Source organism: Amblyraja radiata, chromosome 13 (genome assembly GCF_010909765.2).
Source record: "Amblyraja radiata isolate CabotCenter1 chromosome 13, sAmbRad1.1.pri, whole genome shotgun sequence".
NCBI classification, from domain to species: domain Eukaryota; kingdom Metazoa; phylum Chordata; class Chondrichthyes; order Rajiformes; family Rajidae; genus Amblyraja; species Amblyraja radiata.
Window position 1 is genome coordinate 26,850,459 of NC_045968.1, and position 26,530 is coordinate 26,876,988.

General features: G+C 41.6%; 1 protein-coding gene across 5 annotated transcripts in view; it reads left to right on the forward strand.

Annotated features, from left to right (window-relative positions):
• The window catches only part of scly (selenocysteine lyase), a 51,339-nt gene that overhangs the window by 11,853 nt on the left and 12,956 nt on the right, over positions 1 to 26,530 (forward strand). For 4 of the 5 annotated variants that reach the window (XM_033031504.1, XM_033031503.1, XM_033031501.1 and 1 more), the window contains exons 3-11: positions 1,697 to 1,809; positions 5,476 to 5,576; positions 9,149 to 9,335; positions 9,818 to 9,945; positions 13,140 to 13,301; positions 13,981 to 14,087; positions 18,369 to 18,405; positions 22,808 to 22,891; positions 26,239 to 26,341. In XM_033031504.1, coding sequence (XP_032887395.1) covers positions 1,697 to 1,809; positions 5,476 to 5,576; positions 9,149 to 9,335; positions 9,818 to 9,945; positions 13,140 to 13,301; positions 13,981 to 14,087; positions 18,369 to 18,405; positions 22,808 to 22,891; positions 26,239 to 26,341 — 1,022 coding nt within the window. The remainder of the gene's footprint in view (positions 1 to 1,696; positions 1,810 to 5,475; positions 5,577 to 9,148; positions 9,336 to 9,817; positions 9,946 to 13,139; positions 13,302 to 13,980; positions 14,088 to 18,368; positions 18,406 to 22,807; positions 22,892 to 26,238; positions 26,342 to 26,530) is intronic. The other variant, XM_033031505.1, reaches the window with a different exon arrangement.

Genomic DNA, 26,530 nt, shown 5'->3' on the forward strand with positions numbered 1-26,530 from the left:
GAAAAGGTCACGTTTAAACTAATAAGGCAGGGGGATGGGAACCAATGCAAGGAGACATAGGGCCATAAAAAGAGGACAGAAGCAAAAGGTAGAAGGAGTAAAGAAAAACAAACCTGAAAGCTTTGTGCCTTAATGTTAGGAGCATTCGTAATAAGGTGGATGAATTGAATGTGAAGTTAGTAGTTAAGGGACATGATATAGTTGGAATTTCGGAGACATGGCTCCAGGGTGACCAAGGCTGGGAGCTAAACATGCAGGGGGTTTCAATATTCAGGAAGGATAGGCAGAAAGGAAGAGGAGATGGGGTGGCATTGCTGTATTAAGAGGAGATTAATGCAATAGTAATGAGAGACATTAACTTGGATGCTGTAAAATCAGTATGGGTAGAACTGAGAAATAGCCAAGTTCAGAAAACGCTTGTTGGAGTTGTTTACAGACCACCAAACTGCAGTGGGGAGGTTGGGGATAGCATCAAGCAGGAAATGAGGGATGCGTGTAGCAAAGGCACAGCAGTTTTCATGGGTGACTTTAATCTACATATTGATTGGGCCAACTAAATTGGTAACAGCGCTGAGGAGGAGGATTTCCTGGAATGTTTACGGGCTGTTTTTTTTAAACCAATATATAGAGGAAATGACTAGAGGACAGACCATCCTAGACTGGGTATTGGGTAATGAGGAAGGATTAGTTAGCAATCTTGTTGTGCAAAGCCCCTTGGGCAACAATGACCATAACATGGTGGAATTCTGCATTAGGATGGAGAGTGACACGGTTAATTCAGAGACTAGGGTCCTGAATCTAAAGAAAGGAGGATTTGCAGGTATGAGATGGGAATTGGCCGATTGCTCAGTTTGGCCGGGTGGCCAGCTCTATGAAGAGTCCTGGTGGTTCCAAAGTTCTTCCATTTAAGAATGACGTAGGCCATTGTTCTCTTCGTGACCTGCAATGCTGCAGAAATTGTTTTATACCCTTCACCACATCTGTGTCTCGACACAGTCCTGTCTCAGAGGTCTACTGACAATTCCTTCATCTTCATGGCTTGGTTTTTGCTCTGACATGCACTGTCAACTGTGGGACCTTTTATAGACAGATGTGTGCCTTTCCAAATCATGTTCATTCAATTTAATTTACCACTGGGGACTCAAATCAAGTTGGAGAAACATCTCGAGGATAATCAATGGAAACACGATGAACCTAAGCTCAATTTTGAGTGTCATAGCATAGGGTCTGAATACTTATGTAAATGTGATATTTCAGTTATTTATTTTTAATTACTTTGCAAAAAACACCTGTTTTTGCGTCTTCATTCTGGGGAATTGTGTGTAGATTGATGATAAACAAATAATTTAATCCATTTAAAAATAAGGCTGTAATGTAACAAAATGTGGAAAAAGTGAAGGGGTCTGAATACTTTCTGAATGCACTGTATAAATTGCTAGCCCATTAAAATGATCCACATTTTCATATTTTAAGAAAGAGAGCTTTAACACTTCAGTCTGGGATAGATTTGGACCCAGTCTACAGAGGTAAAAGGCAGCAATCATGTCATGGTGCCAACCAGCCATTTTACCTGTAATTTTCCTTGCATCATATTAAGTCTTAGGTATGATCAGTATTTTATTTTTGCCACAAGGTGAACGATTAGGGCTCGTGGGTTGAAGATGCGGTATAGTTAAAATATTTTTTGCATTCAAAGCAGCATTTACATGGATTATAATGCAACCACACCTATGGAGAGTGAGGTAATGCAGACTATTACTGAGGCCATGCAGGAGGCCTGGGGAAATCCAAGCAGTTCTTATGCACCAGGTATGTGATGAGTGGTATGTATAGAAACATAGAAACATAGAAATTAGGTGCAGGAGTAGGCCATTCGGCCCTTCGAGCCTGCACCGCCATTCAATATGATCATGGCTGATCATCCAACTCAGTATCCTGTACCTGCCTTCTCTCCATACCCTCTGATCCCCTTAGCCACAAGGGCCACATCTAACTCCCTCTTAAATATAGCCAATGAACTGGCCTCGACTACCCTCTGTGGCAGAGAGTTCCAGAGATTCACCACTCTCTGTGTGAAAAAAGTTCTTCTCATCTCGGTTTTAAAGGATTTCCCCCTTATCCTTAAGCTGTGACCCCTTGTCCTGGACTTCCCCAACATCGGGAGCAATCTTCCTGCATCTAGCCTGTCCAACCCCTTAAGAATTTTATAAGTTTCTATAAGATCCCCTCTCAATCTCCTAAATTCTAGAGAGTATAAACCAAGTCTATCCAGTCTTTCTTCATAAGACAGTCCTGACATCCCAGCAATCAGTCTGGTGAACCTTCTCTGCACTCCCTCTAGGGCAATAATGTCCTTCCTCAGATTTGGAGACCAAAACTGTACACAATACTCCAGGTGTGGTCTCACCAAGACCCTGTACAACTGCAGTAGAACCTCCCTGCTCCTATACTCAAATCCTTTTGCTATGAAAGCTAACATACCATTCGCTTTCTTCACTGCCTGCTGCACCTGCATGCCTACTTTCAATGACTGGTGTACCATGACACCCAGTTCTCGCTGCATCTCCCCTTTTCCTAGTCGGCCACCATTTAGATAATAGTCTGCTTTCCTGTTTTTGCCACCAAAATGGATAACCTCACATTTATCCACATTATATTGCATCTGCCAAACATTTGCCCACTCACCCAGCCTATCCAAGTCACCTTGCAGTCTCCTAGCATCCTCCTCACAGCTAACACTGCCCCCCAGCTTAGTGTCATCCGCAAACTTGGAGATATTGCCTTCAATTCCCTCATCCAGATCATTAATATATATTGTAAATAGCTGGGGTCCCAGCACTGAGCCTTGCGGTACCCCACTAGTCACTGCCCGCCATTGTGAAAAGGACCCGTTTACTCCTACTCTTTGCTTCCTGTTTGCCAGCCAGTTCTCTATCCACATCAATACTGAACCCCCAATGCCGTGTGCTTTAAGTTTGTATACTAATCTCTTATGTGGGACCTTGTCGAAAGCCTTCTGGAAGTCCAGATACACCACATCCACTGGTTCTCCCCTATCCACGCTACTAGTTACATCCTCGAAAAATTCTATAAGATTCGTCAGACATGATTTACCTTTTGTAAATCCATGCTGACTTGTCCAATGATTTCACCACTTTCCAAATGTGCTGCTATCCCATCTTTAATAACTGACTCTAGTAGTTTCCCCACTACCGATGTTAGACTAACTGGTCTGTAATTCCCCGTTTTCTCTCTCCCTCCCTTCTTAAAAAGTGGGGTTACGTTTGCTACCCGCCAATCCTCAGGAACTACTCCAGAATCTAAAGAGTTTTGAAAGATTATTACTAATGCATCCACTATTTCTGGAGCTACTTCCTTAAGTACTCTGGGATGCAGCCTATCTGGTCCTGGGGATTTATCGGCCTTTAATCCATTCAATTTACCCAACACCACTTCCCGGCTAACCTGGATTTCACTCAATTCCTCCAACTCCTTTGACCCGCGGTCCCCTGCTATTTCCGGCAGATTATTTATGTCTTCCTTAGTGAAGACGGAACCAAAGTAGTTATTCAATTGGTCCACCATATCCTTGTTCCCCATGATCAACTCACCTGTTTCTGACTGCAGGGGACCTACATTTGTTTTAACTAATCTCTTTCTTTTCACATATCTATAAAAACTTTTGCAGTCAGTTTTTATGTTCCCTGCCAGTTTCCTTTCATAATCTATTTTTCCTTTCCTAATTAAGCCCTTTGTCCTCCTCTGCTGGTCTCTGAATTTCTCCCAGTCCTCCGGTATGCTGCTTTTTCTGGCTAATTTGTACGCATCATCCTTCGCTTTGATACTATCCCTGATTTCCCTTGTTATCCACGGATGTACTACCTTCCCTGATTTATTCTTTTGCCAAACTGGGATGAACAATATTTGTAGTTCATCCATGCAGTCTTTAAATGTCTTCCATTGCATATCCACCGTCAACCCTTTTAGAATTAATTGCCAGTCAATCTTGGCCAATTCACGTCTCATACCCTCAAAGTTACCTTTCTTTAAGTTCAGAACCATTGTTTCTGAATTAACAATGTCACTCTCCATCCTAATGAAGAACTCAACCATATTATGGTCACTCTTGCCCAAGGGGGCACGTACAACAAGACTGCTAACTAACCCTTCCTCATTACTCAATACCCAATCTAAAATAGCCTGCTCTCTCGTTGGTTCCTCTACATGTTGATTTAGATAACTATCCCGCATACATTCCAAGAAATCCTCTTCCTCAGCACCCCTGCCAATTTGATTCACCCAATCTATATGTAGATTGAAATCACCCATTATAACGGTTTTGCCTTTGTCGCACGCATTTCTAATTTCCTGTTTGATACCATCTCCAACTTCACTACTACTGTACACAACACCCACCAGCGTTTTCTGCCCCTTAGTGTTTCGCAGCTCTACCCATACCGATTCCACATCCTCCAAACTAATGTCCTTCCTTTCCATTGCGTTAATCTCCTCTCTAATCAGCAACGCTACCCCACCTCCTTTTCCTTTCTCTCTATCCCTCCTGAATATTGAATATCCCTGGATGTTCAGCTCCCAGCCTTGGTCACCCTGGAGCCATGTCTCTGTGATCCCAACTATATCATAGTCATTAATAGCTATCTGCACATTCAACTCATCCACCTTATTACGAATGCTCCTTGCTTGTTTTTACAACACTCTTACCCCTTATACAATTATGTTGAAAAGTGGCCCTTTCTGATTTTTGCCCTGGTTTTGTCTGCCTGCCACTTTTACTTTTCACCTTGCTACCTATTGCTTCTACCCTCATTTTACACCCCTCTGTCTCTACGCTCACACATTTAAGAAACCCTTTCCCTTTAACTCCATCCTCCACTATCCCATTCGACACCCCATGGTCTCTGTATGGTCTCGTTAACAGAAGATGGTCTGGTATCAGGCACTCGGATTATAAAATAATGTGAATGTTAAGCATTGTCTGTGGCAAGGGAAACAGTTTATGTTTTTGGAAATGCATGATGCTAAATATTGTGGATTTGTCGAAATTGCTTTATACTTAATTGCAAACCTTTAAATTTGATTTCGATCCAAATCATGAAGTGGATGAAGTGTTGATTTTCCTGAGTGACTTAGTGGTGCAGTGGTAAAGTTGCTGCTTTACAGCATCAGAGGCCCTGGTTCAATCTTGACTACGAGTGTTGTCTATATGAAGTTTGTACATTCTCTCTGTGACCGCGTGGGTTTTCTTCAGGTGCTCTGTTTTTTTCCCATATTCCAAAGACATACAGCTTTGTAGTTAATTGGCTGCTATAAATTGTCCCTAGTGTGTAGGTGTGATCGCTGGTCGTCACGAACTTGGGCCGAAGGGCCTGTTTCCATGTTGTATCTGTAAACTACTTGTAGCGTAAATAAAGACATACTTACAAACATTTTTCTTTTGAATCTAATTGTGATTAGGTAGGAATGCCAAAGTGTTGATAGATTGGGCAAGGGAGACCATAGCTCAGATGGTTGGAGGTCACCCAGAAGATATAATTTTTACCTCTGGTGGAACTGAGGTAAGAAATCTTATTTTACCCAATTAATTGTCAATACAGAAGGTGACTCACCCCCTCAAATCCCATTCAAAAATCCATCAACTCACTCTGCCATCCCTCGCCCCAGTTCCCACACAATCTCCACTATCATCTTGTCTACCTCTCCAAATCAATCAGAGAATAAATTGCAAGGATGTTGTCCAAGAATGGGCCATCATTGCAAAGCTTTAAGCTGGATTTCTATCCAAACTGGATGAATGAAGTGTTAATTTTCCTGAGTAACTGACAATTATTCTAAATTGTAAATTCTCTGCGCAGTATGTTTGGTTTTGTTGGTGTTGTGTTGACAGTTCTTTAGAGGAAGGGTTTCTCAGAGGAAGAACTCTTCTAAATAGAGATATTTAATAACAAATAAGTAAAGCAAAATATAAAAAAGCAGGTGAGGAATTCATTGGGTCAGGCAGCATCCGTGGATAGAAATGAGAAGTTAGGTTGAGAGTCTTCATCTGGACCAGAGGTGGCCAACCTTTTCCATTCCATGCCCCAATTTTTTCACGCACTAGTTCAGATGTGCCATACAACACTTGTATCCCCAGTCAATTCTTGCATAAATATGTTAATATGTACATAGCATTTTTACATGATATAATGATTTACTTTAGAAACAAGATAAACATTGCTTACTTTAATGAGACTTTTGAGTCTGTTTTGATTTTGCCAAGCTTGATGTTTGGACTTAAATTTGTTACTGAGAGCAGCAGAGAATTATTCAAATTTGAATCAGTCAATCGCAACCTCGTTTTGTTTTTGATCAATTTCATGGGTGAAAATGCTTGTTCACATCTGTACGTTGTTCAAAAATGACAGATATAACTTTGGCAAATATTTTAGTTCTGGAAAATATTCACCGGGTAATGATCGCCAAAAATAATAATGTCAGAAGCATTTGGGACTGAGCGAAGCTCATCAAATTTCATTTTCAATAATGAATTTATTTTCAAGTCGACAAGCTCCATTTGTATGTTACTAGGCATCTTCATGATTTTTGTTCACTAAGTGAAAATGGGTTTATAAATGCGAGTATGCAGTCTTCTTCTTTCGCAAAATCATGAACATGACTTTCAAATGACTTGCAATAACCTTATTTTTTTAATTCAATATATTCTGTAAACCTGCCATTGCTCTTTGTGGAAACTGCCGCAAATCCTAATTTTCTCACTGAGAGGTAAACAGTTTTAACTTCATCTTGAATGCACTGATATCATTTACTAAGTTAGGATCTGAGTTTCACAACTTCTTTTAACAAATATATTTTGTCTTTTTATTTCATCCTTTTTCTTAATCACATAATGTTTCCATAACTCAGATCCAAGCACTAGCTTCAGTTTTTCTTCTATTTCAGTCTGATGTGCTTTGTAGTGTCTATTAAGATCACGTTTTCTATTTTGTGAGAGCAAACAATGCACAACAGCTTTCCTGACGGACCCGCAATAAGTAAGAACTCATTTTCCCACTGTTTATTGAATTGATGAGATATTCACTTTCAGTTTTTATTTTTCATTTGTTCATTTTCTTTTGCACTGTGATGGGTAACTGATGTTAAAACAAAGGTTAATTTTCGAAAAGTACAAAACTTCAATTGTTCACAAAGGATGAAGCACAACTCTGTACCCGTGTGTGCAGCATGAATGTCAATTGTAAAATGACTGGCAAAAACCTGTAACACACTGCTGGTGTAGACGCCCGCCGCCTCAATATCAAACAAATATCACACGTGAACAGTTATGGAACGACTTCAGAACTAAAGTCCTTTTTTCATAGTTTGACTCACTGAATATTTTGTAACTGAAAACAGATTAATGTGAAAGAAGATGACATTCGCTAAAAGATGTGCTAAGTTGCTAAGTTTTAGATTTATTCTCAGTAAAACCCATTTCCAGCTCTAAGCTGTCGCTGACCTTCACCGTCTCCCCGTCACCGATGCTGCTCCCACAGAGTCGGCCGGCCCGTATCTTTACTCACGGGCCTCTACCAGGGACTCCACCGACCCTTGCCTCTCCACCGGCCACTCACCAGCGAGCCAGAGCCGACACTCTCCTCACCAGATTGCAGGCGCAGCACTAGGCCCACAATCTCCACCCTCCACGATGCAGACAGCACGTGGTCTGACAGCTACAGAGCGACCTCGGCAGGCCGGTGACCGTCCGCTGCGTCTCTCGCCTTTTCCATTGGCTGTCGTTTGGCCCCCTCGGTATGTAAATATTCTGCCACCCATCGGAAAGCTTAAATTGCCCACTAGAGCAGTTCTGCCCAGGTTGAAGAGCACTGTGTTAATATTTGCATGAGTAGGCTTGTTTTTTAATTATTATCACTGGGATGCAATGCACCATTTCTAATCATTCAATGCACCACTTTTGGCGCATGCTCCATCGGTTGGCCATCCCTGATTTAGACTGGAAAAAGTGGAGAAGTTAGCCAACATAAAGAGATGAGGGGAGAACTGCGAGAGCTAGCAAGCTAGATGGATACAGATATGGAGAGGTTTATCGCCAGAAGAATGAGTGGAGATAGCAGCTGAGGCTATGAGGTGATAAGTGGAGAACAAAAGGCTGCAGATTCTGGAATATGATATGAAAATAAAATTAAAAAGTGAATTACTTGAAGGTTGGTTGCACAGGGAACATTGAAGGAGGGAAGGGTGAGCAGTGGGGAGGGGGGGGGGGCGCATGGTATTCAGTGAGAGAGTGGGGTTAAAAAAAATGTGTTAGGTGGATGGGGGGAGGGGGGTAAGCTGGGAGAAACGGTGTATGTGAGATGACCAGGATAGGTAGAAGGATAGAGAAAATAACAGGATGTGGGCAACCTAAAATTAGAGAATTCAATATTCATGTCCTTTAGTTGTCAACTACGAAGGCAATATATAAGGTGCTGCTTTTCTAAATGTGTTTGGCCTTATCCTGGTAATGGAAGTTGCCAGGACTAGAGGGTGTGAGCTATAGGGAGAGGTTGAGTAGGCTGGGTCTCTATTCCATGGTCTTTTGCCCAGAGTAGGGGAATCGAGGACTGGAGGACGTAGGTTCAAGGTGAAGGGGAAAAGATTTAATAGGAATCTGAGGGGTAACCTTTTCACACAAAGGGTTGTGGGTGTACGGAACAAGCTGCCAGAGGAAGTATTTATGGCTGGAACTATCCCATCATTTAAGAAACTATTAAACATGGATAGGACAGGTTTGGAGGGATATGGACCAAGCACAGGCAAGTGAGACTTGTGTAGCAGGGACATTGTTGGCCGGTATGGGCGAGTTGGGCCGAAGGGCCTGTTTCCACACTGTATCACTCTGTGACTCTATGACAGATAGGTCATAGTTGGAATGGGAAAGTGAATTTCTGTCGACCTTGCGTATCATATATCTCTTTCAGCTACTGTTATAGCTGACATTGCATGTCCCAAAGCAACATAAAATTCAAAAGTTCAAAAATAATTATCTTGTTCTGTGCAATGCCTCCTCTAAAAATTAATGAGAATTTGAAACTCCTAAACTTGTGCTCAGCATTTCAGCAGAATATGAGTCACAAGTTTTTGTATTTTTCAGGCTAATAATCTAGTAATTCATACGGCAGTCAAGTATTTCTGGGACCATCAGCGTCATTTGGCACCGAAGGATGGGAGAGTCGACCTTGGAGGGATTGTTCAAGTATTGCCTCACATTATTACATCAAACGTCGAACATGACTCGGTGCACCTGGTGGTAGAAAATCTGGTCAAGGAGGGAAAAGCAAGTGAGACTTTACTGATGGCGTTTTATCTTTAAGTGCAGTTCAAAGCAAGCTCCTCTTGCTCTGAAACCTACAAAATTGAAGTTTGTGAATATATACATAACATGTAAGATTGCATCAGTATATTGATAATATAGTGAACAATGATTGAGTTAGTTGTAATGTGGTCACCAAATTATTATTGAATTTCAGCAGTTGAAAGTTTATTTATTTTGTTGAAGGTAAAAACAAATTATCTATTTCCTCCTCGGCCCAAAGCAAATAACTGGCTTGCACTCTGGGACAGACTCATCTATTTAAATATGTTTCTTATCCAACTGGTATAATGTAACTCGCTTCACCCTCGTGAACCACAAACAAGTTCGGTGATTAACCACAGTGTACAGATAAAGGACAAATAGTACAACATTTAATACAATAAATATTATGCAACGTTAAGTTCACTTGATACTTGCAAGGTCAATTATTTTATTTCTCCTTTGCAGAAGCTACATTTTTGCCTGTTTCCAAAGTAACTGGATGCATTCAAGTTGATGATGTGATAGCTGCTATTGGGCCAAGCACCTGCCTTATTTCTATTATGCTTGCTAATAATGAAACAGGAGTTCTCATGGTAATTACTTTCTTCATTTTGGTTTGAGGTGTTGTTCTCATTTGGAAACCTGGTTTCTATTATCCATACCTGTACTGAGAACGTGGTGATGGGACTTATTCTTAAACGTTGGTAGAAGGGTTGTGTAACTTAGTTTGCCACCATGAGGCTAATACATCCACAATGCTATGGGGAACTAAACAGCTAATGTCATGAATGGGTTTCCTCCTTGAAAGAGCTTTGTGAATAAATTGGGAATTATGATATGAGAAACAGAAAATATAGTATATAATTGGACTGTGTAACACCTGTGAAGCAAGAAACAGTCAGTGACCTTTCAGTGTTCTCACAGTTCACAAATTGAGGTTTCAATTGTGAGAAAATAAATAAGAGTAGAGAAGACTATGAAGATAAACAAGGTGGAGAAGACAGGGTAGCGAAGACAAATAAGGTGAAGACCAGGAAAGCTGAATGATGACACTGTGATAAAGGTTAGTGAATAACAAAGTTGTCTCTAGGTGAACTATGAGCAAGAGAGAACAAATTATATCTGATGTCGCCAAAAGAGGAGGTGGGCTTTAGTGGCTCTAATGAAAGATCATTGGCCGTATTGATTAATTTTTCTCACCATAGATGTTTTCTAACTCACTGATTATTTCTAGTATTTTTCACTACTTTTGGTTTTCCACCTTTATACATTGTGACAGCCTGATTGGTTTATCATTTATTTTATTGAAATGTCCTGCATTCCTGTACCTGAGGTTTTGCTGTTGTTGTTATCTTATCTTGCTCCAATGCTCTGTTCAAGGATGAAGATCCTTGTATGTATTTCAGGTAAAAACAGAGAATGCTGGAAATACACAGCAGGTTGGGCAGCAGATAGGAAGGAAGAAAACATTTCAATTTCCATCAAAATCAAATAAATCTGTCTTCTCAGGCGATTTCAGAGTTAATTTGTCTATATCAACGTGAAACATTATCTCTCTTTCACTTGCTACAGTTGCTGCTTGACCAGCTGGTTATCCTCAGCATTTTCTTATTTTATTTAAGATTTCAGACAGTTTTCAATGTTGTAATTTAAACTCCCACACAATGTCTGTTCTGATCTGAGGCTTCTGTTTCCCCTCATCTTTTCCTGTTCCTCAAGAACCATCCCTGCTCCTTCTGGCCATCTCCCTTGCTCCCGACGTGTATCCTGCATCCCCATTCCCCGATTCTCCTCACCTGCCTTCTCCACCTTCCCCATAAAAGTTTTGGATTATTAGAAACATAGAAACGTAGAAAATAGGTGTAGGAGGAGGCCATTCGACCCTTCGAGCCAACACCGCCATTCATTGTGATCATGGCTGATCGTCCCCAATCAATAACCCGTGCCTGCCTTCTCCCAATATCCCTTGATTCCACTAGCCTCTAGAGCTCTATCTAACTCTCTCTTAAATCCATCCAGTGACTTGGCCTCCACTGCCCTCTTTTTTTTTTTTTTTATCAAAAATATTTATTCAAATATTAAAATAGTATTTACAATACAATAAAACAAAACACCACCATAATACAAGATGAACAAATATGCTAAGCAACTGCTAAACAACTATATTGCAATCCTTGTCCAGGATACATTCAACCCCCCTCGGTGTCCAGCGGTCGCGGAACTCCCTCAGGGTGCCCGTAGACAGGGCGTATTCCCTTTCTATCCGCACCCGGGCATGGACGTATCCCCGGAAAAGGGGCAGGCAGCCGGCCTGGGTAGAGCCCTCCACCGTCTGGCGCCTTGACTCGCGGATGGCCAGCTTGGCCTTCCACTGCCCTCTTTGGCAGGGAATTCCACAAATTCACAATTCACTGGGTGTAAAAGTTTTTTCTCACCTCAGTCATAAATGGCTTCTCCTTTCTTCTAAGACTGTGGCCCCTGGTTCGGGACTCGCCCAACATTGGGAACATTCTTCCTGCATCTAGATTGTCCAGTCCTTTTATAATTTTATATGTTTCTATAAGATGCCCCCTCATCTTTCTAAACTCCAGTGAATACAAGCCTAGTCTTTTCAATCTTTCCTCATATGACAGTCCCGCCATCCCAGGGATCAATCTCGTGAACCTATGCTACACTACCTCAAATTCGGAGACCAAAACTGGACACAACCCTCCAGATGTGGTCTCACTAGAGCCCTATACAATTGCAGAAAAACCTCTTTACTGCTGTTCTAAAATGATTGAAAAAGTGTCACTATTCTTTTGTTGTTTAACAGGACATGTATAAACTTCAATTAGCTCATGTTTTATCATTTGATAGCCCTGATATTTACTCTGTACAGTGGCATATTCCTGCATTTATTGTTAGCGGAAGTTATTTAAGAATCTGGCTTTTGTGTTTTAGAAACATAGAAATTAGGTGCAGGAGTAGGCCATTGGGCCCTTCGAGCCTGCACCGCCATTCAATATGATCATGGCTGATCATCCAACTCAGTATCCCGTACCTGCCTTCTCTCCATACCCTCTGATCCCTTTCGCCACAAGGGCCACATCTAACTCCCTCTTAAATATAGCCAATGAACTGGCCTCAACTACCCTCTGTGGCAGAGAGTTCCAGAGATTCACCACTCTCTGTGTGAAAAAAGTTTTTCTCATCTCGGTTTTAAAGGATTTCCCCCTTATCCTTAAGCTGTGACCCCTTGTCCTGGACTTCCCCAACATCGGGAACAATCTTCCTGCATCTAGCCTGTCCAACCCCTTAAGAATTTTGTAAGTTTCTATAAGATCCCCTCTCAATCTCCTAAATTCTAGAGAGTATAAACCAAGTCTATCTAGTCTTTCTTCATAAGACAGTCCTGACATCCCAGGAATCAGTCTGGTGAACATTCTCTGCACTCCCTCTATGGCAATAATGTCCTTCCTCAGATTTGGAGACCAAAACTGTACGCAATACTCCAGGTGTGGTCTCACCAAGACCCTGTACAACTGCAGTAGAACCTCCCTGCTCCTATACTCAAATCCTTTGCTATGAAAGCTAACATACCATTCGCTTTCTTCACTGCCTGCTGCACCTGCATGCCTACTTTCAATGACTGGTGTACCATGACACCCAGGTCTCGCTGCATCTCCCCTTTTCCTAATCGGCCACCATTTAGATAATAGTATGCTTTCCTGTTTTTGCCACCAAAATGGATGGCAAAATGGTTTTATGACCTGAGTTATCTAGATTGTGTTTGCTTTGTTTGCAGCCGATTGCAGAGATGTGTCAGCGAGTGAAGATTGTAAATCACCAGAGAGGCAAGCAAACGCCCAAGATTCTGCTACATACAGACGCCGCCCAGGCACTTGGCAAACTCCAAGTTGACGTGCAGGATCTTGGTGTGGATTACCTTACTGTCGTGGGACACAAGGTGAAACATCACCCTTGCAGATGTGGACATTTTTTTTTAATAGCTGATGCCGGAAATCTAAAACAAAACTAGAAAATATTGGATTCTCAATAGGCCAAGCTGAATGGGATGAGAAACGGTCATCATACCTTTCTTCTTCTCCTGTTAATGCCTTTTTTTGTGCAATTTCGCCCTCGATGTCCAAAGCAGAGCATCGCCAAGAATCGAATGAATTCTCAACAAACAAAAATCTTTGGATCATACAGGCATGGAGAAGATGATTAGGGTGTGGGGAGGAGGTTGGTGCAGGATGGTGGTTCTTCTTGCTGTTAAGTCCAGATTTCTTGCATACAATTAACACAATGTACTACCTGGACCATGCAGGACCAATTTGAGGGTATTGGTTTCAAAACAACTTTGAATGGGATCGATCTTGTCTACTGCCTATGTTGCCTGTCTGTGACACCCATATGCAATGTACATACTACATGATCTGCTTATTCAATTGTCATTACTAAAAACATGCATTTACAATCAAAATTGGGAGTTGGTCACTGCAGGTAGTTCTGAACAATTGCTGCTGGGCACCTGTTTCACAGTCCCAGATTAGTGGAAACTGAAATTAAAATGTGATGATTGCGGAATTTAAAAGCTCGTGCTACCAAATTATCTTTGTATTTCCATTGCCCCCACCCTATAGTTTTATGGTCCACGTATTGGAGCACTTTATGTTCGAGGGCCAAGCACAAGCTCACCAGTGTATGCCATGTTCATTGGTGGAGGCCAAGAAAGGAAGTTCAGACCAGGGTAAGTTTTCAAAAAAAATGTATAGGTACTCCCTCCTCTTTCCACTGTCAATTCATCCTCGGTGATAATAGAAACTGATTTGGAGCTGAATGAGGCGCTGTTTTTTGGGTTTAAAAATAGATAGCCACGGAGAAAACATAAGATTCTTCAGAGATTATCCAGCAGAGGTGGTCAAGAAACGTGCCCTTTTCACGAAGACTCATCTGATTCTTAGAGACATTCCAGACCTCTCTTCACCACCTCCAGTTTAAATTCCATTTGGAATATTTTGGAGGACCAGGAAACCAAGAAACCAAGACCTGAGATATGGAATAATGTATCCCGCGAAACTAAGGGTCACATATGAAGGCTCGGAGCGTTTCTTTATTGACCCAGAAGCCGCATTTAAATATGCCCAGGACCTAAAAAAGACCGTAAAGGATAAGTAGAATGTCATGGCTCTGATTGATTAGCAGGGCTACTGAATTCTCACTGAACCTGTTGGCTAAACCGTGTGTTTAATGTACACCTTTTATATATATTTATAAGGGGTAGTTTAATAGAATATGTTTTTTTACATAAAAAGATATATAAAAGTTGCAAATAAGATGGTCGACAAACTCGCATGTGCTTATGTCTAGACATTTTTATCAGTGATAGATGGAAATGTAAGCGGATAGACTGTTCAAGGCCCTCGTGTTTACTAAGAGAAGGTTCAAGACTTTTGAATTATGCAGCATAGAAAACAATTTAAATCGATGGTAACGTAATAATCTACTAACAAATTATATAAATAATTTTATCATTAACACATAAAAAAACTAACAATCGTACTAAACCGTTTACTTTAACCTAAAACCTAATGTTAATACCTAATATCAACCCATTCCTCTTTAAAGCTAACTAGACCAAGTGCAGACCCGCTGGGTCTGTTCCCCCCAACGCGCGGTGGGGGGGGGGGTTGCTGCGGCTTCACACGCACACTTAACACCCCCCACACACAAAGGGGGGGGGAGGGGGGGGGGGGGGGGGGAGGGGGAGACGAGGTGGGGAGAGGGGAGACCGCTGGGTCCCATTCCAGGTGGGGGGGCTGCGGCTTCACACGCACACTAACCACCTCCCATACACACAGGGAGAGGGGGGAGGGAGAGGAGGGGGAAGGGGAGAGAGAGGAGGAGGAAGAGAGAGAGGGGGGGAGGGGAGGATGGGGCAAGAGAGTAGAGGAGGTGGGGAGGGGGAGCGGGGGAGGGAGAGAGGGTTGGAGGAGGGGAGAGGGGGTTGGAGGAAGGGAGAGGGGGTGGTCGAGGGGGGTTGGAGAGGGGGATTGGTGGGGGGTAGAGGTGGGTTGGAGGAGCGGAGGAGGGTGAAGAAGGGGAGATGGGTGGGGGCGGTGGGAGGGAGGGGTGAGGAGAGGGGGGAAAGGGTGAGATGAGAGGAGTGAGGAGAGAGGGGGAGGAGGAAGCGTGGACATGTCTGAGACGCTACATCTTGAAAATATTAGACTTGTCTTAGCAGAAAAACCAGAGCATTTTTTGGAGACATGGACACCATTCATTGATTTATTACAAGGATAGTATGGTGCAACACAATTTTGGAGTTAAATCTAATTACGGGTTGGGTATATCATCACTTTTTTCTTTCTGTTTTTGTCTTTTTATTTCTCTACGTCTTCCTTATTTCTTTCACTCTATGGCTACACCACTTGGGTAGTCTAGGGATTCTATCCTTGCACGTTCCACTTTTTCTCTCTCTTGCTTTTTCTCTCTTCTTTTCTCTTAAATATAGCTAAAAGTCAAAATTGAAGCTGTACAATAACTGTATTATGTCATGTGCCGCTGGTTATATTTTTGTACACTTGCTTCTAATTAAAAAAAATTTTTAAATAAATAGCCACATGATCTGACTATCCACAGCCAGATTGATTTGACAAATTCCTTTATAAATGTTCTCTACTTGATCTAAACTGACTGATCTGAACTGATTAGTCAGTTCATTTCACCCTCTGACATGCTTGTGCCACTTTCTTGTCTTTTGGACTATTTCTCCACCTGGAGGCCCAACCCTCTCCATTAATCTCCTCCTTTCCAATGAAGATGTGAACCTGTGCATTCTACTTTCAAATACATGTTGTACGTTTTGTAAAAACACTGCCTTGGCATGTTTCTCTCAAACCTAAAAACGTATTCGGTTTTCAACGTACAGTCTTAGTGCACAATTTAATTTTAGGAACTACTTTGACTATTCTGATTACTTTACCTGTAATATGGAGGCAACTCTGATCAACAGCAACAATTTATTATAGGTCCTTTAACATAGAAAGGTGTCACAAAACACTTGAGTTCTATTGCTGGGAACAGAAGATATTAGGAAGGGTGATATAAAAGTCTGGTTGAAGAAGGGAGTTTTTAATCTAAAGAAGTTTACAAAAGCTCCAAATACACGTTTTCCTGCTTTCTCCAAAGAGCAGACAGCTTGTGGTCTCTGTTTTAATTTTATGGTTTACTGAATTAGAAAGCTGTCAGTAATATATACATACAATGAGTGCTGTAGGAAAATGAGAACATCTCAAATTCTTCAGTATTTGTTTTGGCTTGCTGCTTGTCATCCACTGTTTTCTATTTATAGAAATGTAAATTAGTTGAGGTCCCATTCATCCCATGAGGGGCTTGACAGGAATGTAAATCAGCCATGAGTTGGTTGCACAGAGAAAGCATTTACCTGCCTGATGCATTGAAGGTTGTGGCATTTTATAAATTAACTTTTAAATGCGACTGAAGTGGTGATTATGTCAATATTATTACCTATAAAAGAGATTCTGTTCCAGAAACACGACATTTTCTAATTTGCCTCTGTGCTGGTTATTCGAGTTTCGTTGTAGCTTAATCGGTACACGTGACAATAAACTGATCTTTGAACCTTTGATGTCACATTAATGTCAGAACTACTTTTACTTTGGGAATTCAGCAATGTAATGTCCTTGAAAGTACAATAGAAATATTTCGATCATACTCATTCATTTTTGGAAAAAATATTGTATTTCATGAAGAATATATTGGCATTGGGTGCAGAACCAATCTGCGGAACAGAGAGTTTTAAAATTATAAAGCATAGATCCAGACCCTTCACTCTAAACCTTGTGCCAAACATAAAACACCCATTTAGACTAATCCTGCTCCAAACCACTTTGATTTCCTCACATGCCAATCAACTCCACTCTCCTCCCCATCCCGCCAAACACTACTTCTCACCTACGGAGTTGAGGCAATTTACAGTTGCTAATTAACCTACCGACCCACACGCCTTTGCAATGTGAGAGGAAATCTACACCATTGCATGAATAACCTGCACACTGCACAAAAGCAGCATCAGAGATGAGAATTGAACCCCGTCTTTGGTGTTGTGAGAGATCAGCTCTGTTTGCTGTGGCACTATGCCAACCATGCCAGAACTAAAGGATTTAAATCATGAATGTAAATTGCACAAATGAAGCTTGTATTCTTTTGGGCATAGAAGACTAAAGATGTTATAAAGATGTTATATTATATTAAATGATTTAATAAAGTAGCTAGAAAATATTTCCTCAATTTTTGGGTCCAGCATAAAGGGTTCCAATCTTAGAATTAAAACAAGCAGTTTAATGAGGATGTTGGAAAGCAATTAACACAAAGGGCAGAAGAAATTTTGAACACCCTTTCCCGAGCAGGAAGTATTTTCTAGGTCTATTGAACATTTTGTAAAGAATATCAAGAGTTAAAGGATGTGGAACCAAGATTGATAATCAAAATTGAGATTAGGCACAACATAATTAAATGTTGTGGGATTGAATTGTCATCTGCTGTTTTTCGATAGTATGTATTTAATTTTTCAGCCATGACAGATTGTTTTTGACACATCAGTCTGTAACTTTATTGTCAAACAAAGAAATGCATAAAAGTGCCTTGGTGCCATATTCCTATCCTGCCTGATTTAATTTCTCCACTGGTGTCAATTAAAAAGAAAACTAGAAGAGCTCTGTTATTGTTTTCCTTTCCAGACCAATTCATGACTGTAGACTTTCATACCAACATGTGAGAAAGTTAATAACGCTTCCAGTTAATAAGGGGCTAGCTTAGAATGCTCTTCACTTCACTGAAAATTGGTTTAGAATGGATTTTCTTTGATGGTATGTTTGGTATGACATGGAACCTGTATGACATGGTTGGTCTGGAATGCATGCAAACAAAACTTCTCATTATATTATGGTGCATGTGACAATGGTATACCAAAACCAAACTCACAAATTATCTTTCCTTATATTTTCAGCACAGAGAACACTCCAATGATTGCAGGACTCGGGAAGGTAAATTACACTTTATAGCATGCCTTGATTGCAGGAAGTGGGATGGGCAGCCTATACCCCTTTGTTACTATTGTTGAGCAAGTTACAGTGCATTCATAAGTATTCAGACCCCTTCACTTTTTCCACATTTTGTTACGTAACAGTCTTATTCTAAAATGGATTTAATTCATATTTTTAATCATCAATCTACACACAATACCCCATTATAAAAAACAAAAACAGGTGTTTAGAAATTTTTGCAAAGTAATTAAAAAGAAATAAGTAAAATATCACAATTACATAAATATTCAGACCCTTTACTCAGTACTTTGTTGAGGCACCTTTGGCAGCGATTACAGCCTCAAGTCTTCTTGGGTATGACACTACAAGCTTGGCGCACCTGTATTTGGGGAATTTCTCCCATTCTTCTCTGTATATACTCAAGTTCTGTCAGATTGGATGGGGAGCGTCGATGCACAGCTATTTTCCGGTCTCTACAGACATGTTCGATTGTGTTTAAGTCGAGGCTCTGGCTGGGCCACTCGAGAACGTTCACAGACTTGTCACGAAGCCACTCCTGCGTTGTCTTGGCTGTGTGCTTAGGATCGTTGTCCTGTTGGAAGGAGAACCTCCGCCCCCAGTCTGAGGTCCAGAATGCTCTGGAGCAGGTTTTCATCAAGGATATCTCTGTACTTTGTTCCGTTCATCTTTCCCTCGATCCTGACTAGTCTCCTAATTCCTGCCGCTGAGAAACATCCCCATAGCATGATGCTGCCACCACCATATGATAAGGCTGAATTCACATGCTTCACTGCAGGTACGGTATTGGCCCCGGTGATGAGCAGTGCCTGGTTTCTTCCAGACCTGACACTTGGCAATCAGGCCAAAAAGTTCAATCTTGGTTTCAACAGACCAGAGCATCAGAGAAAACAACGCTTTTGGCAAACTCCAAGCGGGCTGTCATGTGCCTTTTACTGAGGAGTGGCTCCGTCCGGCCATTCTACCATAAATGCCTGATTGATGGAGTGCTGCAGATATAGTTGTCCTTCTGGCAGGTTTTCCCATCTCCACAAAGGGACTCTGGAGTTCTGTCAGAATGGACATTGGGTTCTTGGTCACCTTCCTGAACAAGGCCCTTCTCCCCCGATTGCTCAGTTTGGCCGAGAGTCTTCATACACTCTCCTGTATGAAGAGTCCTGGTGGTTCCAAAGTTCTTCCATTTAAGAATGATGGAGGCCACTGTTCTCTTCGGGACCTGCAATGCTGCTGAAATAGTTTTATACCCTTCCCCACATATGTGTCTCGACACAATCCTGTCTCGGAGGTCTACGGACAATTCCTTTGTCCTCACGGCTTGGTTTTTGCTCTGACATGCACTGTCAACTGTGGGACCTTATATAGACAGGTGTGTGCCTTTCCAAACTATGTACAATAAATTTAATTTACCATTGGTGTATGTCAATCAAGTTGTAGAAACATCTCAAGGATAATCAATGGAAACAGGATGCACCTAAGCTCAATTTTGAGTGGCATAGCAAAGGGTCTGAATACTTATGTAAATGTGATATTTCAGTTATTTATTTTTAATTACTTTGCAAACATTTCTAAACACCTGTTTTCGCTTCTTCATTCTGGGGTATTGTGTGTAGATTGATGATAAAAAAAATGAAATTGAATCTGTAATTGAGCAATAGTCTTTAGTGTTGTTATCTGTGCACCAGTTCACATACCAATTCAAAGACAAATCGATCAAGCCTTTCATTCTTCTCTTCAAACTCCAGCCATGCAATTAAACATTGACATTGACTAAATATGAGTGAGCTCCTGTGTGCATTATGTTGTATATTTCTGATCAACAATGTTGTTAAAAAACACATATAGAGAAGACGATAGAGGAAGCTCAATCGTCAAAGATTTTATATAATGAACATCAAAAGTAAGTGATTCAGGTTTGAGTTTATGATGTAGGTATGTTGCAAAGCCTACCTGAAGCGTCGTTGAATATCTGCCGCTGAGGTTGTGCGCGATTTTGGCGCCGTTTAGAGGGGGCGGGTTTAAAACGCGATTTTCTCTAAGCTGTTCCAATCGAAAATGTTCAGCCTAGTTAATTATTAACGAAAAATCGCTGGAAGACCCCGTCGCAAAAGCTATTATTAGGTTTAAAGGCCTTGAATAATAGTTATAGTAGTTTAAAAATCAATCTTTAAACCCGCGAGCGCCAGCAACCGCAGGGTCTCATAAAGAAAATAGCAGAAGGTAGGTTGTATATTTTTACATTCAAAAGGGCTTCTAAAGATCCTTTTATACAAAATTTAATATTGCGAGTAGCTCAATTTGGGCCCATTATATCGCGCAGTATTTTTCTCGGCATTTGGGGCACAAATCTACCGCAATGTGAACGTTCTAAACCAGCGCGTTCCACAGGGACCCACTGGAAAGCTGATTTAAATGGGCATTTATTTACAGCAATTGAACACTGAATTCCTTCCATTTGGCCTATAAATTAATGTAAATGAGATTTTAAAATCATGTTTTATTGTGAATTATTTGTGAATATTATTTGGACATTTAGGCTATTTAAAAATGTTAATCATTTATTAAGAAATGGATAGATGTTTAGATCTAGTAATTGAAGTCTGAAATTAGCTACAATTAGGTAACTAACTAATTATATGCTTTAATTTCAGGTCATCCAAGTAAGATTATTTTATATTTGTTTCAGAATGCTTCAATCTATGATAACTGAAAATTTCATTCAGTTCTCTTAATTTTTAAGAAAGTTATGGGCTTTTGACTGTTCACGATCACAACTTTTTTGTTATGTCCATAGAAAATCAATAGGGAACAAGATGCTCATTTCCGAGTATGAAAATGGCCATAACTTTTTAAATACTTGAGATATGAAAGTGAATTAGATGTCAAATGAAACTTATTTTTATGCTTTATCTGATGGGATAAATTACAGACTTGATTTTTAAAATCTCAAAATTTTGTAACATTGCTATATGATGGGTGTTGGTCGGCAGCAGTAATTTGTGCAAGACCTGAATGATCACTACTGACATTTATTTGAGTTAAACTAAACTTGTGTTTAACAATAAATGAACAAATACTCCATACACTGTGAACTGAATGTGAATAGCAGCAAAACAAGTCGAGAGCAAGTATAAACAGCGGGAGAATAGAAAAGAAAGAAGCAGGTTAAAACAGGTTAGAGATGTGAGTTATGGATACAACAGTTGCTGAAAAGCTGAGTGAACATTGATGGGGAAAGCCCAGCAGCAACTTGCATCGGGGTATTGAATATTTTACAGTTACAAATATTGCAAATATGAAACAACAAACATTGGAGCAGGTCAGACATTAGCACTTGTACCTGGACATATGGTAGACCTGCAGAGTCTAATTGGGAGGCACAAATATCCACAGACTTTCCAGTTATCAGACTGAGCTTGTGGTGGTATTGGGATAAATCTGGTGAAACCGTTCAAATGAATGGAAGCCTTTGGAAGCCTTTATCTTAGAATAAAGGGGAGGTTGTTTAAGACTGAGGTGAGAAAAAACTTTTTCACCCAGAGAGTTGTGAATTTATGGAATTCCCTGCCACAGAGGGCAGTGGAGGCCAAGTCACTGGATGGATTGAAGAGAGAGTTAGATAGAGCTCTAGGGGCTAGTGGAGTCAAGGGATATGGGGAGAAGGCAGGCACGGGTTATTGCTTGGTGACGATCAGCCATGATCACAATGAATGGCGGTGCTGGCTCGAATGGCCTCCTCCTGCACCTATTTCCTATGTTTCTATGGATGCTGGGAGGAAGGTACTTTTTTTAAGGTCAGTTTCAACATTTTGCACTATATCTATTTATTGAAAATTACTGCTATTTTCTTCTTTCTGGTTGTTAGCTATTATTGTGCCCATACAGTTCCCTTCATCCCAGTTTTAACTTTACCAAAATCTGTCATATGATAGTTTGATAAACTAGATCGTCAAATCACATTGCAAGTAATCCAGTGTTCAAACCTGTCTTTAAAAAGTACATTATTGCATTGTAAACCAGGTTCTACATTTTTTGTCATTTATTCCCTCTGCCATCCTATCACACACATTCCCTTTGATTTCTCTGCAACATCAAAAGGATTTAATATCTAATTTTTTTCCAGTTCTGATAAAAGGTCATTAATCTGAAACAATTTCACTTTCCACCATTGCAGTTTTATCCTGTCAAGTTTTTCTAGAATTTTCAGTTTTATTTCATCTTTCCAATATCTAGACTTTTTGTCATTTCATTACGTAAATTATAAAATGTGTACATTTTGCTGTCCTAAATAAGTGGAAACGTAAGTGGAATTCTTGCTTTGCTGTTACAAAGAGAAAGATAACATGACGGCAGTGGTCAACTTAACTTTCCTAACCTGTTCCCCCAGGCTGCCGAGCTGGTTGTTAAGAAGCTGGAGATATATGCCAGTCATATGAAAGAAGTGAGGGATTACTTGGAAGTATGCCTGTTGGTATGTGCAATTGAATCATTCAAATGGAATATTAGTTTGGATGATCACCATGAGATATAATTAACTAGTATAACCTGCCTGGGAGCTGTAGATAACGAGGGGTAAGATTCACCAAACGCTACACAAATTGTTTTTTTTTCATATTGTTATAAGTTCATCAGAGATAAGAGCAGAATTAGGTAATTCGATCATTGTTGATCTATCTCCCTCCTAACCCCATCCTCCTGCCTTTTCCCCATAACACCTGACATCCATACTAATCAAGAATGTATCTATCCCTGCCTTAAAAATATCAACTGACTGCCTCCACAGCCTTCCGTGGCAAGGAGTTCCACAATCAGAATCGCATTTTATTCGCCAAGTATGTTTTGCAACATACGAGGAATTTCATTGGCCAGGTCAGTCATACAATTAAAAGCAACAGATCACTCAAAAACGCATTTTAACATGAACATCCACCACAGTAACTCCTACACATTCCTCACTCCTTAAGGCGAAATAAAGTTCAAGTCCCTTCCCATAGTTCTTCCTCGGTCGTGGGCCTCGAACCTCCGTTGACGGGACGATCTTGGCTCCCGTAGCCGGCGGCGTTCAGGTCCTCCCTGTCGAGGCGATCAGCTGCCGCATCGGGGGGATGTCAGCTCCCCCGCGCTGGACGATCGAACCTCGCCTCGGGGCTGGTCGAACCTTCTGCGACGTTGGAGCTCCCGACTAGCCTCTCCCGAGACTGCGAGCTCTTGATGGTGGTCGCTGTGGCAGCGTTCCCAGGCAAGGTATCGGCTCCGATGTTAAGCCTGGGAACGCTGCCACAGCTCCATCGTTGAAAGGCCGCAGAGCGCGCCGGTGAATGTGATCCAAAAATTAATCACATCTCCGGCAAGGTAAGAACTTGAAAAAAAGCTCCCCCGATCCCCTCCCCCACATAAAACAAACCGAAGAACATTAAAACAAACTTCTAACAACATTAAAAAATAACAAAAATAATGAAAAATTGAACAGACTGCCGGCGGAGCAGCCATCGCCCCGGCGCCCCTGGTGGTAAAGTTTATAGGGATAAGGGTCAAACACACGCAATTGGAACTAGCTAAGATAGGCACTTTGGTCGGCATGGATGGTTTGGGCCAAGGGGCCTGTTTCTGTACTGTATGACTATGGTATGAACATTGACCTCTCCATTTTCTAGTAACCCACTTCCCCTTTTTGTTCCTTTCATTCATCTTCAGATCTGTTTTACTCACCCCTTACTTTCCAAACACTCCTCCACCCACATTTCAGCAGTTTCTTTACCATCCCCCGCCTTCCCCATTTACCCTTCACCCATAACTCGTATCACCGTGACCCCTATCCCATCCACTGCCCACCATTCCTTATTTGGTTCCACTCATCCTTTCTTATCAGATTCCATCATCTGCAGCCCTTTGTTAAACATAGAAACATAAAAAATAGGTGCATGAGGAGACCATTCGGCCCTTCGAGCCAGCACCTCCATTCATTGTGATTATGGCTGATCACTAGCCCCTAGAGCTCTACCTAACTCTCTCTTAAATCCATCCAGTGACTTGGCCTCCACTGCCCTCTGTGGCAGGGAATTCCATAAATTCACTACTCTCTGGGTGAAAAAGTTTTTTCTCACCTCAGTCTTGAATAACCTCCCCTTTATTCTAAGAGTGTTGCCTCCACCGATTGCCTCCCAGCTTCTATTGTTGGCTCCATCTGTAGTGACAGTTTTTTACAACGTCTCAAGGATTTAGTCCTCGATAGTCACTGATGACCGTGGATCAGAAGGTAATCTGAGCATCCACGAGCCCTTCATGAAACATTCAATGCTGTCGAAAGATGAATCTTCCAAAAACACTCTTGATTAATAGTTTCTTTATTGTAGTAGTACAAACAGTAAGATAAATCATAAAAGCTTCTTCTTGTATAAGTTCATTTCAATCATACTCGTGGTCATGCTCGTGCATGGTTGAAAACTATGTCTCTTACCCGATATTTATCGAACTAAACTAAACTCCTTGGGAGTCTGCGCCAGAATCCCAGCCGCAAGCACGCCTCAGATTACGTATAAATCCCACCCACATAATTACAGGCAGATAAAATGTAAAGGTAACTGGTTATAGTTATAACATACTGCGTTAAGTTAAATGGCTACTACATATCTACAACCCTAACCCTAATTGTTCTGAGTATATAACGAGGTAATTACTAATTGACATTAAAAAAGGAGCTATAAAATTTTAACATTTTTATGTCAGCATTCAGACTTCTTTAGCGATTCTTCCATCTTCTGGAAGCAAGCATAACTTGGTTACTGGTCTTATTAAAACTGTTCTTAGTCTGAAGTCGTACTGTACGCACCTAACCCATAACGTCAGGCATGATACCCATTATATAGTCCAAAACTCAAAAGTCCAAAGTTTAGACAGCATGAAACTTCTTCCTCCATGTCCAATCAATTCTGTTTGTTGTTTGTCTGGTTGTTTGTTTGTTTTTTTGCACAAAGACCGCGAGCATTGCCACTTTTCATTTCACTGCACATCTCGTATGTGTATGTGACGAATACACTTGACTTGACTTGACTTGGATATGTCGTAACAATAATGTTGAAATATGAAAGTCCTTCGAGAGAATAATAGGATGCTTAGCCGTCTCCCCCCCCCCCCCCCCCCCCGGCTCTCCCCCCCCCATCTCCCCCCCCCCATCTCCCCCCCCCCCCCCGTCTGTCTCCCCCCCGTCTCTCCCCCCCCCGTTCTCCCCCCCCGTCTCTCCCCCCCCCCCGTCTCTCCCCCCCCGTCTCTCCCCCCCGTCTCTCCCCCCCCCGTCTCTCCCCCCCCGTCTCTCCCCCCCCGTCTCTCTCCCCCCCCCGTCTCTTCCCCCCCGTCTCTTCCCCCCCCGTCTCTTCCCCCCCGTCTCTCCCCCCCGTCTCTCCCCTCCCCCGTCTCTCCCCCCCCCGTCTCTCCCCCCCCCCGTCTCTCCCCCCCGTCTCTCCCCCCCCCGTCTCTCCCCCCCCCGTCTCTCCCCTCTCCCCCCCGTCTCTCCCCTCCCCCGTCTCTCCCCCCCGTCTCTCTCCCCCCCGTCTCTCCCCCCCCGTCTCTCCCCCCCCCGTCTCTCTCCCCCCCCCGTCTCTCCCCCCCCGTCTCTTCCCCCCCCGTCTCTCCCCCCCCCCCCGTCTCTTCCCCCCCTGTCTCTTCCCCCCCCCCCCCGACAGATTTTAGTGATTATTGAGATACAACAAGATTGGTTGGTCCAGTAAACTCTGTAAATTTTGGTTATGAAAATTCTCGTCATTGGAAATTAAATAGGAAATAATATGAATAACATGATTAACTTTTTTTTTCCATTCCCAGACTGTCTTTGGAAAGGAAAAACTTCATTTCAACAGCCACTTTCAAGGCTCAGACTGTTTGCCGAATACCTGCAATGTGTCCATTCTTGGGCCTAACTTACAAGGTATGTTAAAAAATATTGTGCAATAATGAATCAAACATAAAATTGTACAACGAAGAAGCAAACATAGGCAATGTGCTTTCTTGGATTGGCCCTTGTTTACTACCCCATCAACTTTTTTATAGTATGGTTTATCAGTTTCTAATCGCATGAAATATTTTTTTCTATTCTTTGCACAAGTGAATAACAACA